This window comes from Lethenteron reissneri, chromosome 30 (genome assembly GCF_015708825.2).
Source record: "Lethenteron reissneri isolate LAM-NWPU_2019-01 chromosome 30, ASM1570882v1, whole genome shotgun sequence".
Taxonomy (NCBI): domain Eukaryota; kingdom Metazoa; phylum Chordata; class Hyperoartia; order Petromyzontiformes; family Petromyzontidae; genus Lethenteron; species Lethenteron reissneri.
This window is the reverse complement of record NC_083808.1, coordinates 2264865-2281367: the sequence shown is the minus strand read 5'-3', so window position 1 is coordinate 2281367 and position 16503 is coordinate 2264865. Positions and strand designations below refer to the sequence as shown.

The 16503-nt window shown below is 44.2% G+C and overlaps 1 protein-coding gene across 1 annotated transcript; it reads left to right on the top strand.

Moving 5' to 3' along the window:
* The first annotated feature begins 713 nt into the window (after window positions 1–713).
* Window positions 714–15104, top strand: LOC133349388 (rab GDP dissociation inhibitor alpha). Its single transcript, XM_061562774.1, has 11 exons — window positions 714–930; window positions 3377–3484; window positions 4711–4810; window positions 5327–5461; window positions 6254–6452; window positions 7118–7249; window positions 8187–8286; window positions 8835–9006; window positions 11959–12103; window positions 13625–13679; window positions 14041–15104. The coding sequence occupies exons 1-11, from the start codon at window positions 886–888 to the stop codon at window positions 14191–14193; spliced, it is 1344 nt and encodes a 447-aa protein (XP_061418758.1). The 5' UTR covers window positions 714–885; the 3' UTR covers window positions 14194–15104.
* The last annotated feature ends 1399 nt before the right edge of the window (window positions 15105–16503 follow it).

The following is a 16503-nucleotide window of genomic DNA, read 5'->3' as shown; positions in this document are numbered from 1 at the left end:
TGAGGAGGGAGGGGAGGGTGAGGAGGGAGGGTGAGGAGAGAGGGTGAGGAGAGAGGGAGGGAGAGGAGGGGGGGGGGGTGAGGAGGGGAGGGTGAGGAGGGGAGGGTGAGGAGGGGAGGGTGAGGAAGGAGGGGAGGGTGAGGAGGGAGGGGAGGGTGAGGAGGGGAGGGTGAGGAGGGAGGGGAGGGTGAGGAGGGGAGGGTGAGGAGGGGAGGGGAGGGTGAGGAGGGAGGGGAGGGTGAGGAGGGGAGGGGATGGTGAGGAGGGGAGGGGAGGGTGAGGAGGGAGGGTGAGGAGGGAGGGGAGAGAGGGGAGGGAGAGGAGGGGGGGGGGGTGAGGAGGGGAGGGTGAGGAGGGGAGGGTGAGGAAGGAGGGGAGGGTGAGGAGGGGAGGGGAGGGTGAGGAGGGAGGGGAGGGTGAGGAGGGGAGGGTGAGGAGGGAGGGGAGGGTGAGGGAGGGTGAGGAGGGAGGGGGAGGGTGAGGAGGGGAGGGGGAGGGTGAGGAGGGAGGGGGAGGGTGAGGAGGGAGGGGAGGGTGAGGAGGGGAGGGGGAGGGTGAGGAGGGAGGAGAGGGTGAGGAGGGTGAGGGGAGGGTGAGGAGGGAGGGGAGGGTGAGGAGGGGAGGGTGAGGAGGGAGGGAGAGGAGGGGGAGAAGGAGGGAGGTGAGGGGGGGGGAGAAGGAGGGAGGTGAGGGGGGGGGCGTGGAGGGTGCCCGCAGAGAGGGAGGAGCGCCAGGGAGGAGCTGGCAGGCGGCATTGCGGCTCCAGTCGGCGGCGGAGACTCGAGGCGCGGCGCTCCATCTCATCATCATCATAGTCGTCCTCCTCGTCCCGCTGCTCCCCGTTCCTCCTTCGTCGAGTCTGCTCCGATCCGCCAGTTTCGCAAAATGGATGAAGAATACGATGTGATTGTGCTTGGCACCGGCCTCACGGTAATGCTGTAGCTTATTCACGTTCAGCAAGGCTATGTACAAATTGGTTTGTAAATATAATAATTGCACATTTTGTCGAGGTAGATATTTTAGTTTTCTCTTCCGTTGATATCGAACGGCAGTGGTCGGTAGGCCGAAGGGAGACGCCGCCTGTCGGATAGATGTCCCTGCGAGGTCGCGGGCCGCGCGGCTCGGCGGGGCATTCAGGCGAGGCCGCAGGCTCCGCGGGAAGACGCACGGGCCTTCATGGCTGCCGGGCCGTTATCTTAAAGCAAAACAATAAATAACATCGCTAAATCAGCCGTGAGGGAGCTCCTTTTACGAACTAAAATGTGTAAATTTGAGCAAATTGCGTCGTGATTGTGCTGCGTTGTGGTTTGTCCGTGTGTCGAGGCGGTGACATTTGCGGTGTTGGAAGCGATGACGTGTCAGGTATTCAGAGCAGCCGAGTGACGACAACCGAAATCTTTTGCCTTCGATGTAATGTAATATTATTTAGTCTTTTAGATAAAATGTTTATCTGATGTCACAGTGCACTGTGTAGAGTGCGGATGCGTTGTCATTAATGGGTTTTTTTTTAATACCGCGTAGCAAATTTATAGGGCTACTTGATCGATTTGTGGAATTGAGTCTAGAAATCGGAGGCTTTAAGATGTAAACATTGTTCTCTGCAAAACACACAGTGGTGAAGTATCTTGTTTATTTCATTGCCAATTGCAAATGCATTCATTTGTTTATTATCTGGGCGTCACGATGTACCGTCACAAACCATAGGGGCTTAAAACATAGGGTACGTGTGACAAAATTCTGCTTTTGTTGTTTGAGGCGGCAAATCGGATGTAAATGCTGCTTTTGACACGGCGTAAATTGCCACTGGCTGTGTTGCACGCAATCGTGTTGCCCAAATCACGGGCAACATAACCCCGCCGTATCTCTAAATGTTCATGTGGAATGGTGATGGCGGATGCGAGAGACGTCGTGTGTGTTAGGTGTGGCTCCTCGTGTGCCACTTGCTGTTATTTACACAGTGGGGCTGCTGGTGAAGCAGCAGATGTTGAGGCTGCTGCGAAAATTTGGGTTGAGAATTCGCACTGGGAAAATGCACCCATCGTATTTTTTTTTAAATCACAATTTTTTGCCCTTACCTCGCCACACCCTGCCACACACATGTAACGCAGCGGGTTTTTTTTGTTATTGTTGCTTTGACTTTATTCGTTGATTTGTCTCGAATGCGGCTTCTGGAACAATGCTGAGGTGTGCGGCACTGCCTATTTGTGTTGTGCCCCCCCCTCCCTCCCTCCCAGGAGAGAGTCGCCACTGATGTCTTCTATTAGCTTGTGGGGGAAACGTCCGCATTGTACGAGCACACACCCCTGCGGACTGGGCAGCAGCTGCTGCCATTTTCATTTTTAACACTTTGAATAGTCCAGACGACAGGACACGGGATCATTATTCCGTGTTCTCCCCCACTCACCACCATTCATTTCTTGAAAAAAAATATTTGCCAAATGCGTTGGGATTTTTAAAATTTAGATTTAACACTGGTGCAAAAAGCTACCCCCTCACCATTTTTCCACCAAACGTCTGATATAATTGGTGAACTGGCAGAGAGATTGGTCATTGAGTGATACTGGAGAAGACATGCTTTCAGCAACATTTTCTTCTGGCATGCCTCCAAAATAAGCCTTTTATTATCATTTATATAGATGAAACAGATACTTTTTTTTTCCTGCAATCAATAATGGCATACAGCAGTGACAGATTAACACCATATATTGAGCCACCCCTCCAGACTGGGCTATGAAATCACGCACCGCGTGCCTCGTGCTAACTGTTTAAGGGCACAAACCCTGGAGGTTTTGGGGGATTTCCGTTGGGTGTAGCCGTAATGTACAGCACCCACCAGCTGCCGCACTTCTGTACAGTTACGTTTTGCATAATTGATATGCTTGTTTCACTTAATTTAATGCTTGCATTATTGGTGCATGAAAAGCAGATAAGGTGAAACACTGAAATGGGTGTTTTATAGCAGAAGACCCAAGTAATTTAAAAGCCAACTGAAAATGAGTTATGATGCAAGTGCAAACTGAAATAAAAACATTGCCTGTTTAATAAGGCATCCATTGTGTGCAAACTGGCAAAGCGGTTGTCCAGGTTTGGATTATTTTTGAGATACTGTAAGCCTGCAGCATTTGGTGCAGCTAATAATAGCCCAGTCAAATGTGTTAAGACATGTGTATATTATACCCAAGGAGAAGAACAATGAACAATACAGACATTCCTAGAAATGGGATTTGTTTTTAGGTGCGTGCACATGAAAATTATATTGGGTGCTTGTGTTGCCACTTCCTCCAAAGGCAACACTCAGCAGGAATATACAGAAACGCAAATTGCATTTGGATTTTTGTAGTCATGGCGATGCACTGACTGTTTCCATCATCTGCAGGAATGTATTCTGTCAGGCATCATGTCCGTCAACGGGAAGAAGGTTTTGCACATGGATCGCAATTCTTACTACGGTGGTGATAGCGCGTCCATCACGCCCTTGGAGGAGGTATGTTTGAATGTACATTTGTGAGCGGGGAATTATGCAGGCCCTGATTAGCCAGATGAATCCACTTGTACTTTGTGAAGTCAACAGTTGCTGTGTAAAAAATCTGCAGCACTGTATATGTAACAGCTGTGCTTCTGTGCATTCCCATCATCGTTATCACCATCAGCCATAATCGGTCCACTGCTGGATGTAGGTCTCCGTGAGCTATCACCACCTGCCACGGTCCTGAGTTGAAACAATTAATCTGTCCATTCTTTTAAATCTAAATGCCTCAACATAGCAAACACTGGCTTGGCTCGTTCTCTGCAGGTTGTTTTTTTTACTATCTCCCTTTGGTTTTTACGTGTGGTCCTTTGGCATTGAACCAAGGTTTGTGCTTAAATGTAGGAGATTGGCTGGCATATAAATAAGGGCTTCATGTATTTTTGTGAGGCAGAGTGAAGACACTACGGTCCCATGAACGTGTGCAAGATCACGTGCAGTCATGTTTTATGAGTGTTTATAACAATTCACAAATAATAAAATCAATTTCACACAAACAGCCCTTAGTTGCAAGCAGCCATTGGAATGCCATGAACCCAAGCACTTGAAAATAAAATGTCAAGTGGAATGTTTGGCAGTTGCAGCTCAGGCTTTGAATTCTCTGCAACACAACGCACGATGTTCACCAACTGCAGCCTTATATAACGAGTTGGAAGCTTCTGTCCATGAAAAAAAAACAAGCCAAATATTTTCTTGCCCTCACAAAAACACCGATGCTTAAGAGTATCCTTATACATCTCAGAATTAATATCTAATTTATTCAGTTTAACTTGGGAAGATGCTGAAAGCTTGAGGTTTTTTTTTACAAATCCCGAGTCTATTGTCCATGATGGCTGTGTTGGTATTTTAATTGAGTTAATGGTACTTACATTACTTGCAGAGTAGCATCCACGCCTGACTGTGGGAATCCCTTCGCTGACACCACTTAATTGGGTTGGAGATCACGTCCCATTGTCTCACTGCCACCGCTGCCATCTCTACTTTTGGGCCTGATAGCCACGAAACGCTTCGGCGATTTATAAATTACTGCGTCTTTGTGCAGCTTATGTGCTGCTCATGCTGTGTTCAAGTGGGGCCTGCTCTAGAGGAGGAGAAGCCCCTGTTTTGGTGGTGGCTGGCATATTTTAAGCATCGCTCTCTATAGAGTTGTTGCACACAGCCGGCACGCGTGCGCTCTTCCGCAGCTGTACAAGCGGTTCACCCTGCCTGCCGGACCCCCGGAGTCGATGGGCCGCGGACGTGACTGGAACGTCGACCTCATCCCAAAGTTCCTCATGGCTAATGGCACGTGCTGCAGCCATTGTGGGCACGTCACTCTGCAACCGTTGAACCCACCATCACTTCATACCACACTTGTTCGCTCGCTGAAATAGTTGGAGACGATTGCTCCGTTTACTGAATGGGGTGCAGTAAAATGGGTTTAACTACTTGTTTTTGTCAAGGTTCAAGGTGGGCATTGTCTGTTCTTTAGTTTCCCATGTTTATTCCCTGCTAGAATGTAACAAATATGCATAGGCCTTGGTTAATAATTGGCAGCATAGATAACCATTTGCTTGTAGAATATATCAGTATTGCTGTTTATCTGCCTTTCCTCCATGCGTGTAAATTTCCATTACACATTTGTCTAAATATTGATGCACACCCATTGGATATTCTTACGATCTCACACAACATATAATTTGAGACCCTCATCCAGCAGTGGATTGACAAAGAACTGTATTTGTACATGCACAACAGGAAGCTCTGTCGGGTGATTGTTGTTAACACTAGTGTGTGGTTGGATGTTCCCCTCTTCCACAGGCCAACTGGTGAAGATGCTGCTGTACACGGAGGTGACGCGCTACCTCGACTTCAAGGTGGTGGACGGAAGCTTTGTTTACAAGGGAGGCAAGATCTACAAGGTTCCATCCACAGAGACAGAGGCCCTCGCCTCCAGTGAGCAGCGTCCCCTCCTGCACTTGCACCATCATTTTATACTCTTGTTCGACTATATTAGCAAGGAAGAAGGATCATGCACGTGCATCGATTCAGTGATGCTTTCCAATAGGCGTTTGTCCTCGAAAGCATTTTTAAAAATTATGTTTATATTATGCAATCTTGTTTATGCAAATTGCATCTCACAACCTTAACGAACCACAGACAAGCGGAAAGGCAGCCAGGAAGCGAGCTGGTATCAAGAATTTCCAAAGGTCTTCATTCTTCTATATATTACCATGTTTTCAGATAATCATGAGTGTTTATACATATTGGCAATGATAACGTTACGTTTAAAGCCACGCAGCAATGATTTCACGGTGTGTGACGTGTGGCGTCACGAGATGACGTCAGTGTAATTATACCCTTTTAGCGCTGGTTTTGGCTCCAAAGTTTTGGGCACCCTTTTGATCAATTTCGCTGGTGTTTGTTTCCTATTGGATCACCTTTGAGAGTTATGCCCTCCTGTTACAGACAGCTAATGCATTAACTCTTTCAAGCTTCGTTGGAAATCATTAATAAAAATAGCTTTTGGCATGCCGTAAAGGACAGTTGTGGAATAGCATATTATCGCTTACGCGGCTGTGCTTATGTGTGTGCCCACTGGGGAGACAAAGACAGCCAGGCGTGGCGCTGGCCACCCATCCCCTCGTGCGCCGTGCTGGCCTTCATAGGTGCTAGCTAGCAGCACTTTCCCCAACAGTCTGTTAAGGCTATACTTGGGGGGTGTATTTGTCTTTATCCTGCGTGCAGACCTGATGGGCATGTTCGAGAAGCGCCGCTTCCGCAAGTTCTTGGTATTTGTGGCAGAGTTTGACGAGAAGGAGCCCAACTCCCACCAGGGCGTCGACCCGCAGACCACCACCATGCGTGATGTCTACAAGAAGTTTGACTTGGGACAAGATGTCATTGATTTCACGGGCCACGCGTTGGCACTCTACCGCACCGACGAGTGAGGGCCTCCAGTGCACGCATCAACAGCGGTTGCAGCCGAACGCATGCGATCAAGTTTTTCTTGTTGCCTATTCAGTGGTTATATAAACAGATTTTTCAGGATTGTGGCCCTTAATCAGAAATGACCTGCCACTTTTGTCCTCAACACTGCCTCATCACTGCCTTTTGGCACCTCCGATTAGCACGGCTGGCTACGTATGGCGCGAAAGAAGTTCAACATATATGCAGATAAAAATATGCCATAAAATATAAGAAACTGTAACGAGTGAAGGGCCATTGCTCAAACTATTATCCAACGATATATACAATTGAAGATTATACTGTAGTGTTTGTGAACGTGGTGAGTTTAATGCATGTTGATTTGTGGGGTACATAACTGTCCATGCAGTCTCCTATTATTTAAACTACTATGTTACATACTTTTAATAACTTTCGAATTTTAACATATCAGTTAACTACAAGCTTATTCTTTTAACACCATTTCAATGCTGTAATTGTGAAAGTACACAAACGTGCAATTACCGACACAATTTTGAGAATTCCAGTAAGGAGACGTGTGAGTGTTGCAATGACTTTTATGGTGATGAGTAAGTGCGCGGTGGCTGAACGTGCAAGTGCGAGCGGCGACAAATTTCACCGAGCAGAGTCGCCGTTGTGCCACAGTTACTTGGATCAGCCATGCTTGGAGACCATCAACCGCATCAAGCTGTACAGCGAGTCACTGGCACGCTACGGGAAGAGCCCTTACCTCTACCCTCTCTACGGTCTGGGGGAGCTTCCACAGGGCTTCGCCAGGTTTGTGTGACCCTTTGTTGCCGCACGTCGAACAACGACGATGTTCTTTTACCCAGGAAAGCCTGAGTCTCTCGAAATTCTTGCATTTGGGATGTTTGGCCAATTCCGTTTGAGTGTTAATGTTTGTGGGGGTAATTTGGAGAAAACTCGTGTATTTGAGGGATATCGCTGAAAATCAATGGAGAGAGCCAATTCATTGAATGACCTCTGCACTTGTTTTTAGAAAATTTAGTTCTGTTAAAGCTCTTTTTCTAGGTGAAAATACCTTCACAATCACAAATTTTACAACTTTTCAGAAACAACATTTAAGGAAAATTCATGGCCACACATGGGTTGTGTAGCTCTCTCCAACTTGTGTTTGTGTTTGGAAGTATTTAATTGGTAGTACGGCAGCGGGGACAGGTAACTCTCCGGGAATATTCATTTTCATATTTGCACATACTCTGATTAGAATCGTACATGTGGCCACTGCTTTGATCAGTTGGGCTTGGTTCTCCAAGGGGCAAGTCCATCATAGCAACACAACTTTATTCTATAGTTCTTTCATATTTGATAATCTTCACGAGAATTGTCACCCCCCCCACCACCGTTATGGACAGATGGACAGCTATTACATCAACGATTTCGACCTTGATTAGAAAGAATGAAAAAGTTATGCCTTTACATTTTTCGACTTGTCCTTGTAGTAGTGACCGCATTATCCGAGACTAATATGGAGTTGGCTTCGGGAAGGTTCACAAATTCAGCTGTGACGTTCCCACCTGATGACGGAGACTTGTGTTGCCTCCGAAACGTCGTGATTTATTATTTTATTTCTATTATTTTTTCTTTTTTTTCTTACGTGACTTTACCGAAAAAACCTAAGAGTATGAATCCTTGCAGTCACGAAAGCTTCAAATCTAGAATTATGGTTGTCTGAGGCTGTCCTCTGCCGCAGGCTGAGCGCCATCTACGGTGGAACGTACATGCTGAACAAGCCCGTGGAGGAGATTGTGATGGAGAATGGACGGGTGGTTGGTGTCAAGTCCGAGGGTCAGGTAAGGACCGGGCAATTTTGGTAGTTGTTCAAGTGACTCAGCATCTGAATTGTCTACACTCGGTATCATTTCCGTTGTGTTATAACGCAAACATACATCATAGGCTTGTGTTTTTGGGGGAATATAGTATTTCACGGCCATTGTTTTAAATGGCTTTTGCTAGAAACGTGAGCCTATGTTTTCTTGTTATAAGGCAGTGTTTATTGATAAAGGTGATGCGTTGTTGTATGCTTTCTATTCTATTTCGGATTTCTATAGTCCCCTTTCCAGTGTTTTGTGCCTATAAGCAATCGGAATCATTACTTGGACTGGAGGAATCCGATGAGCTCTGTAGCTCGTTTTCACATGTCCAGTATACACCACTGCCAGTTCTTCCCATTTTTTTGTTCACTTGTAATAATGTTGGTTAACCAAATCCTCGGCTGACTTTAACTGACCACAAGCCTTTGTTATCACATCGACCGCTTCTCAGCCAGGCGGTGTTAACGCCGTTTGTTCGAGGGAAACCATCGTGAGAATGATGTGTGCCGCCGCTGTGTTGTGCGCAGGTGGCGCGGTGTAAGCAGGTGATCTGCGATGCCAGCTACGCGGCCGACTACGTGAAGAAGTCGGGCCAGGTGGTGCGTGTTATTTGCATCCTGAGCCATCCCATCAAGGACACCAACGATGCAAACTCCTGCCAGATCATCATTCCTCAGACGCAGGTCAACCGCAAGTCAGGTGAGCACGCGCACGTATGTTCTCACCGAGGTGAGCGCGGAAAAAATAACAGCTGGGTAACAGAGGCGCGCACAGTCTTTCCTTTGCATCAGTTAAGTTGTTCATTTTCCAACAGCGACAAGAGTGTGTACACTCTAATTGAGTTTATAATCCACTTGTGCACAAACTGTATCCAAGAAGGTAAAGAGAGATTGCCTGATCAGTGCAAAGTGTTACCAGTCATCCCCTTGTGGTTTCTGATGTAGTTGTCTGTGCTGTTAAATTAATACAGCAAAATGAGACTATTTACTTTTTTGGTTAATGTGCAGTTGACATGATTTAGATGATTGTGTGGAAGGAGTTTGACCAGCTTCTGCAGTTAAAGCAATCGAAGGAGCGGTTAAATTAAATTGCAGAGGAGATTGCATAAGTGCTTCTGACTGGTGGCTTACTTGGGTCCCAAAGACATAATTGAAAATGGTATTATTTTAACGGTAACACTGTCTCCCGATGTGTCATCTGTTGACTGCGATCTGTTGGTTATTTGCATATGCTATATTAAGATAAGTATAGTTTACTCCTCCACTTTTACCAACCTTGTCACCCTTATCAAATCACAACAACCGGAGCGGAACCGGAGGTGGTTGGATGGGTGTCGCGCTTAGGTCGACAATCGTGCAGCAACTCGAATTAACGCAAGTTTTGTGAAATTTCACGAGCCTTCTACATTTCTATCATCCCAATCATTTTTCAGAATATCCTCAAGTTGGAACACGCAGCATTGTTTCGCAATTTTCAAATTGTTGCCGCATGCAGATAGATTACTCCTGCTTCAATCTCGCCTAAATAATTACGTATTTTTTTAAATTGTTCTTCACTCAGGGATTTGCAATTATCATGCTGTTGCAGAGTAAAGGTGCATTAAGTGAAATTGACACGATAAGATTGCTTTCTCAACAGCATTGCAGAAAGAACAAATACCCAAATAGGTTTTTAAAAGCAAAGCCCACAATTCTCGCAGTGTATTAAAATGTAATGAGGTACACCTTCACCTACACTGGAGGTGTCACTGTTCATAGACCATGGTGCCACACTGAAGATGTGTTGTGCATCCTCAAAGCATTTTAATGGAGGTGGTATGGTTTTCTTGTGCAGTTACATAAATGGCCTTGGCATTTCTTTTGGCACAAGTACAAGAGATGATGAATTTTTACAAGCCTTAGATTTTCCATCTCCATACATAAAAAAGGCAAAGTTGTGAATGTGTGTGTCTGTTCAAAATGTTTAGCGTACTTCCCAACATGCAACAAACTGGAAATTTGCCATGTGAGTACTTTCCAGACTGTACACCGTGCAAAAATTAAAAAAATACACTTTAGGGTTTTTTTGCATATATTTTTTGCACATCAATTGAGCTGTGACGTCAAATCTGTCACGTGACCCGCGCATGTGGAAGCGTACCGCATTGTAGTGTAGTGGTTAGCGCGCTGCGCTATGAACCCGGCGACCCAAGTTCGATTCCCGCTCACGGCCAACACTGGTGACGATTATTTGAACTGGTCCTGGGCCTCCCCTATGTCGACTCAGCCTCAAACGAGTAACAGGTGTGGTGTGTGAACATCGCCACTGGGGAGACAAAGGCTGCCGGGTGTGGTGAATTCAAGTCCTGGGCAAAGCCGGATTGTAAAGCTAGTCATAATCAACGTTTTTGGGTTAGATCGCGTTACTTATAAATGTGTCGTAACCCTCCACCACCCGACACGAATTGCCCAATGATGCTGGATGCAATTACCAGCGAAACGTTGTACTCAAAAATTGTAAATGTTGTGGTTTCACGCTTCAACACACCGGTGGGCTAAAGCAGTGAACTATTTGTCTTTTGTCAACGTGACACTTTTTTGCTGATCGGCCGTGTCGGATGGTGGAGGGTTACGACACATTTATAAGTAACGCGATCTAACCTAAAAACGTTGATTATGAATAATATTGGTCGCGAAAGCCTACGTGTTAAACTGTAAAGCTAGTATATTATAAAATCATTACTCGGTTTTTGCTGTAGTTGGACATGCAAATGCTTTGTACACACGTTCTTAATTTGATTTATGGACATTTAAAATAGCTGCATAGAGCCGTGCTGAGATGAAGGATGATTTCACTGAATATATTTAATTAACAAATGACAGTATTTAATTAGTGCTAATCTTCATAAAAAGTACAAGTATACAAAGTGAATGTCACTTCCAAAGAGCATTAAAAAGAAAAAGGTCTATAAAAAGTATATTAATGAATTATGCAAGCATTTGTCATCCCTCATGTATTTCGGCAAATAAACTACATAATTGAGTTCCGAGAGAAGTTGAGAAGACTAAATGGTTGTCCTTTACTATTAAGTTACTCCAAATGTACTTATTCCAGGAACCATGTTGGTAACATATAACTACAACCAATCTTTGTGCTCCAAAAACAATTTATTTACTAGATGTTACTTAATATTTATTAATCTTTTTTTTTCATGGGTTGGAGCAGTGGCCCGGTGGTGAGCACACTGCGCTATGAACCCAGGCCACCTGAGTTGGATTTCTGGCCATGACTTAACGTCGGTGGTGATACGCTTACTTGTTCTCGTCTCCCCACTTAAACTCGCACTGACCAGCTTGAAGCATGCTTAAATGACCACCATGACAGCATGGAGAGGCCTTCATCTAGCATTGTGTATTTTGTGTTTTGTCTACTTATTGGAATATCTGTTGTCTTGTACTTGTACCCATAGAAAGGGGATTTGTGGTATTAGTGAACTCTAAACTGGCAAAATCATCATCCTGTCGGTCTGAAAGTGCTTCTGCAGGTGTGCTTTAGAAATGTTTGTGGGTTTTGTCTCGCACAAGATGGTTGAACCAGTGAACGACAAATAGGATCGTCGCTGCATTAACGACGCGTTTTCTCCCCTCTGCCACCTTCCCCCCCCCCCCCCAGACATCTACGTGTGCATGATCTCGTTCGCGCACAACGTCGCGGCGCAGGGGAAGTACATCGCCATCGTCAGCACCACCGTGGAGACGGAAGACCCCGAAGCCGAGGTGTTGCCGGCCCTGCAGCTGCTAGAGCCCATCGATCAGAAGTGAGCAGCAAGCAGAGCTGCCTGGGGAGACGCAGTGCTTCAAGCGGGGTCAACTGTGGCAACCCAATCGGGTCCACCTGTTGTTTAGATTTTTTTTTTGTTTACCCCCATTTTGCTAGCAAGGTGCCATATCCCTGGCTCGCCTGGAGAAGGTAGTTCCTTTAAGTGGACTAATTGCCATCTGTTTTTCATCTGTACGGGGATGGTGTTGCCCCCTCACGCAAGGCGTGGGCTTTCTCCGGACGCTCCAGTTTCCTCCCATTTGTAAGCACGTGAATTGGCTGAAAACATCTGAAAATAAAACCCAATGCAGAGAACCCTTATGAAAACGAGCTCCGACTACTCGGTGTGGCTTTTTGGAAAAATAAAACAATATTGGTGTAATTTCATGGGACAAAGAATCCAATCGGATCTCTCACAGCGACATTGCATCCCATCATGTTAAAGTCGATGTAACGCCTGCTTCTGAGATCATTTTAAGTGAACTCTGGTCCACATAGTAGGGAGCAGCACTTCTCTTCTGCTCTGCATATGATCGTAATAATTGTCACATTTGCCATTCTCATGTTTACATTTTCAGAACTGGAATATATCCATGGTGCAAAAGCAAATTCATTAGTTTTTTAGTGTGCAGACATCGGTGATCATGCTGAGACTATAAACTCGCAACAAAACTTGCCAACCCGGCCTCATCACAGATGATTGTCTGGATCTGAACCCAGGATCTCAATACTGCCAGCTCAGCTTGCTGACCTCCGAGTCACCAGGCCACCTAGCACCTGCCCTTTTTAAAAACTCAAGTTCTGTTTCCATGGTGCCAAAAAAATCAATAGAACCCACTGTGGGTGGTGTCCGTAAGCAAAACTATGGCTTTTAAATCCTTTAAATTGACTCTCAAAGTCCAAGTGGGTACTCTTTTGACTTTGACAAGTGAACATCGATGTTTGCCAAATTGTCGCCGCAATAGAAGTGGCTCTTTAGTTCTCGTCAAGTATTCTAGTTGGGGTACTGCCACAAACCTGGAGGGCATGACTAGCTTCTCAGTCAACTTGCACTGAGTGACCACACTGCTCTTGCACTATAATTATAATTCATAAGCTTGCAAATTTGTTTAAATATAATTGTCAGACGTTTTAAAGGGGATTAATTTTGCAATGCCATTAAGTGCCAGACTAAGTGGTTTTATTCTAACACCCAAGCATGCTGGATTTGTGCAAGTAAACACCTTAATTATTATTATAATTTACTATAACCTTTACATGTCATTTTTAAAGCAATTAGTCTGGTAGCTTCATTATCAGTAGAGAACTACATTGGAATTTCTGACCACTTCTCCCTAATTTACATTGGGAGAGACACATATACGAGCAGATGGTATTCAAACTTCCGCACAGATGGGTTCATGAACCTGCCGCAGCGAAGAGGATGGGAACCACATCCATTGTTATGTTTATTCAAGTAGGTGTCCACTTTGTGCGGTTTAAGTATTAATTTAAGCTTTTTGAACCTCTCACTTTGCAGGTTTGTCACTGTTTGTGACATGTACGAACCCACCGATCTTGGACTCGAAAGCCAGGTAATGGTGCATTGCTTGTTCGTCATAGAAATGCTGCAGTCATGACTGGAAGAATGTTACTGTTGAAGCTTACATACTGTTCTACCAATCAAAACATCTCTCCAGAACATTTCATTAACTTGGCATCATTACAGCAATGTGGAATCTTCCTTTTGAGAGCAAATGTTCACTTCCTTTGCTCAAAGCCTCCTTCTGATCTTCCTGTAAAAATCTGTTTAAAAAATCTCTTCTCTTTGCTCAAAAGAAAATCATGTCTCGCCTATTTGCAACGGCGAGTTGAGAGGCAGTCGTGTCTGCACCTTGGATCAACTATTGTACAACGTAACATTTCGATTTGTAATGTCTCATTCCACTTGTTCAGATTTTCATCTCGCGTTCCTACGACGCCACCACTCACTTTGAGACTACGTGCAACGACATCAAGGACATATACAAGCGCGTGACGGGCGCGGATTTCGACTTTGAAGAAGTCAAGCGCAAGAAGAACGACATATTTGGGGAAGAGGAGCAGTAATAAACCCTATCAAGCTTCTTTCACTTTTTCCCTAAACTCTTCCCTTCCCACTCCCCTCCTTACACCCAACACTCCCACGAGTTGGGCTGTCGGTACAGCCTAGCCAATAAACCACACCAATTCACACCTCTTCACCAGTGACGTACGTAAGTCTCCATGTTGCAACTGTATGAAGTCCTGTAGGAAATTCAGCTAGAACGACGCTCGTGACATTCTTTTTTTGGGACAAGAGTTAACGGTGCAATTTGCATGTAATTATATTTGTGTTAACGTACCCTACTTGCGAATTTACAACTGCAGGTGGTCCAAGTGAATTGTACAGAACCTAATTCAAATGTTTCACTACAGCTACCCCAAGTTATAAAAGAATGGCTGATAATTGACACGCTTAGATTGGCTTCCCAGAGAAGCTGGCGGCAGCAGATGTGATTTTCCACGCAGAGGTTTGACACTGATAACGGTCCAAAACATGAAGTAACCATGAATCTGTTTGGAGTAAAACAGTACAGTATTAAGAGTAACAAATTCCTTTTGAAGTTGAGTTTTGATTGCACTTTCTAAGTTGAAAAGCACTCATTTTAACGAACATTCCTGCTAAAGTAGGCAAGTTTACATGGTGTGGAAAAAAGTGAACCACAAACGGTTGTAATTTATTCGGCAACTGCCCTGCTGCTTTAAAGAAGCGGACTGGACCACATTTTAGACTGTAGCGTGATAACTGCCTGGTGTTGTAGCCGTTGTGCAATGATATAGTAACGTAGTTAATCTTTAACGAGTTATTACAGTTATGATCCTCAAGTTGAACAATGTATCACAGTAGTATCGATAGTATGGTCATCTTTATCATGTTCTGATGAGGAATTAAACATTGGCATCATGGTTGTAAATCTAAATAAAGAACTGAAGGATGACATGTCATGAGTTTGGATTGCGTTTTATCCACACACACGTACCAACGAAAATATCTTTATTCCAACAACAAATGCAAAACATGGAAGGATTAACGTTTTAACAAAAAATTCAACTTTTCTGTAAAACTTGGTTTACATTTTATATCTGTAAAACTCTGTTGGCTTTGACAAATGGGTTTTCTTTAAATTTCGATTTAAAGCTTTCGTGACTGCAGGGATTCATCTTCTTGGTTCTTTCGGTAAAGTCACGTAGAAGGGAAGTAATAAAAGAATAAAAATAAAACATAATAAAACAATTCTCACGACGTTTCGGCCACAACGCAAGCAGCCGTCCTGAGGACGGCTGAGGACGGCTGCTTGCGTTGTGGCCGAAACGTCGTGAGAATTGTTTTATTATGTTTTATTTTTATTATTTTATTACTTCCCTTCTACGTGACTTTACCGAAAGAACCAAGAAGATGGGTTTTCTTTAATATAAATACGGTAAGCAATTTTAACATGCAGATTAATTCAAATCGATTATAAAGATTTGTATTTTGTGATTCAACGTTGCTAAGAAATGTAAAATTATGCAATTGAAAACCACGTGCTTTAAAGAGATGCCATCAAGCCCAAGAAAATAAACTAAGCTAATGTCTGGTTAACACATCACTACATGTGGAACTCTTTAACACATTGAACAGATACAACATTTCAGTCAAAGTATGTTGTAAACAGTATATTCTCTTTGAAAATAATCAAATGTTTAACTAAAAATTATCATTTGCATTGGAGAATATAACATGCAGACAAGTCTTTCATGTCTCCATGAAAATAGAATATTTATTACACAGCTCATTGGCCGCACGGCCTCTTGGGAGTGCCTAATTTTAGCAGCATTCAATAGAAGCGAAACTGGATAAATTTTGACATTCATTGCGGCTCATGAGGAGTCCTGACTTGCTTGATACAATGCTCATCTGCCAGATGTTACAGGCAAGGAACCTTGTCAAATGATGTCTGTTGTGAATATTAAATTCATGAGGTATAAATACATGCTGTTGACATAGGTGAGGTGGTGGGAGATAGATCCCACAATTCTTGCTCTAGACTTATACCACCACTGCGTGCTGAAACTGTATCTGAATATAACGAACCATTGTTATTGGATTCACCGGAGTTTGATGACCCGGATGATTCGCAATTTGGACTTGAGGTAACACGTGTGCCCTCTCTAGAGATGTTTTTATCTTGTGTCACATCGTTGACTTTATTCCTTTTTGAATATGAAACCTGGTTTGCCATAGAGAAACTGCAAGCATGTGACTTTACAACACTTTTTTGATTTGCGTGCTTAACTCTTTTTACAGGTATTTCTTTTTGTCTCCAGCTAGGGTGACCCTTTTTACTTTCACACTTT

Excerpts from the sequence above, each read along its gene's own strand:
- LOC133349388 (XM_061562774.1), top strand. The coding sequence starts at position 886 with ATGGATGAAGAATACGATGTGATTGTGCTTGGCACCGGCCTCACG. Across the intron at positions 931-3,376 it reads TGCTTGGCACCGGCCTCACG|GAATGTATTCTGTCAGGCAT; the intron begins GTAATGCTGTAG and ends CATCATCTGCAG. Across the intron at positions 3,485-4,710 it reads CCATCACGCCCTTGGAGGAG|CTGTACAAGCGGTTCACCCT; the intron begins GTATGTTTGAAT and ends GCTCTTCCGCAG.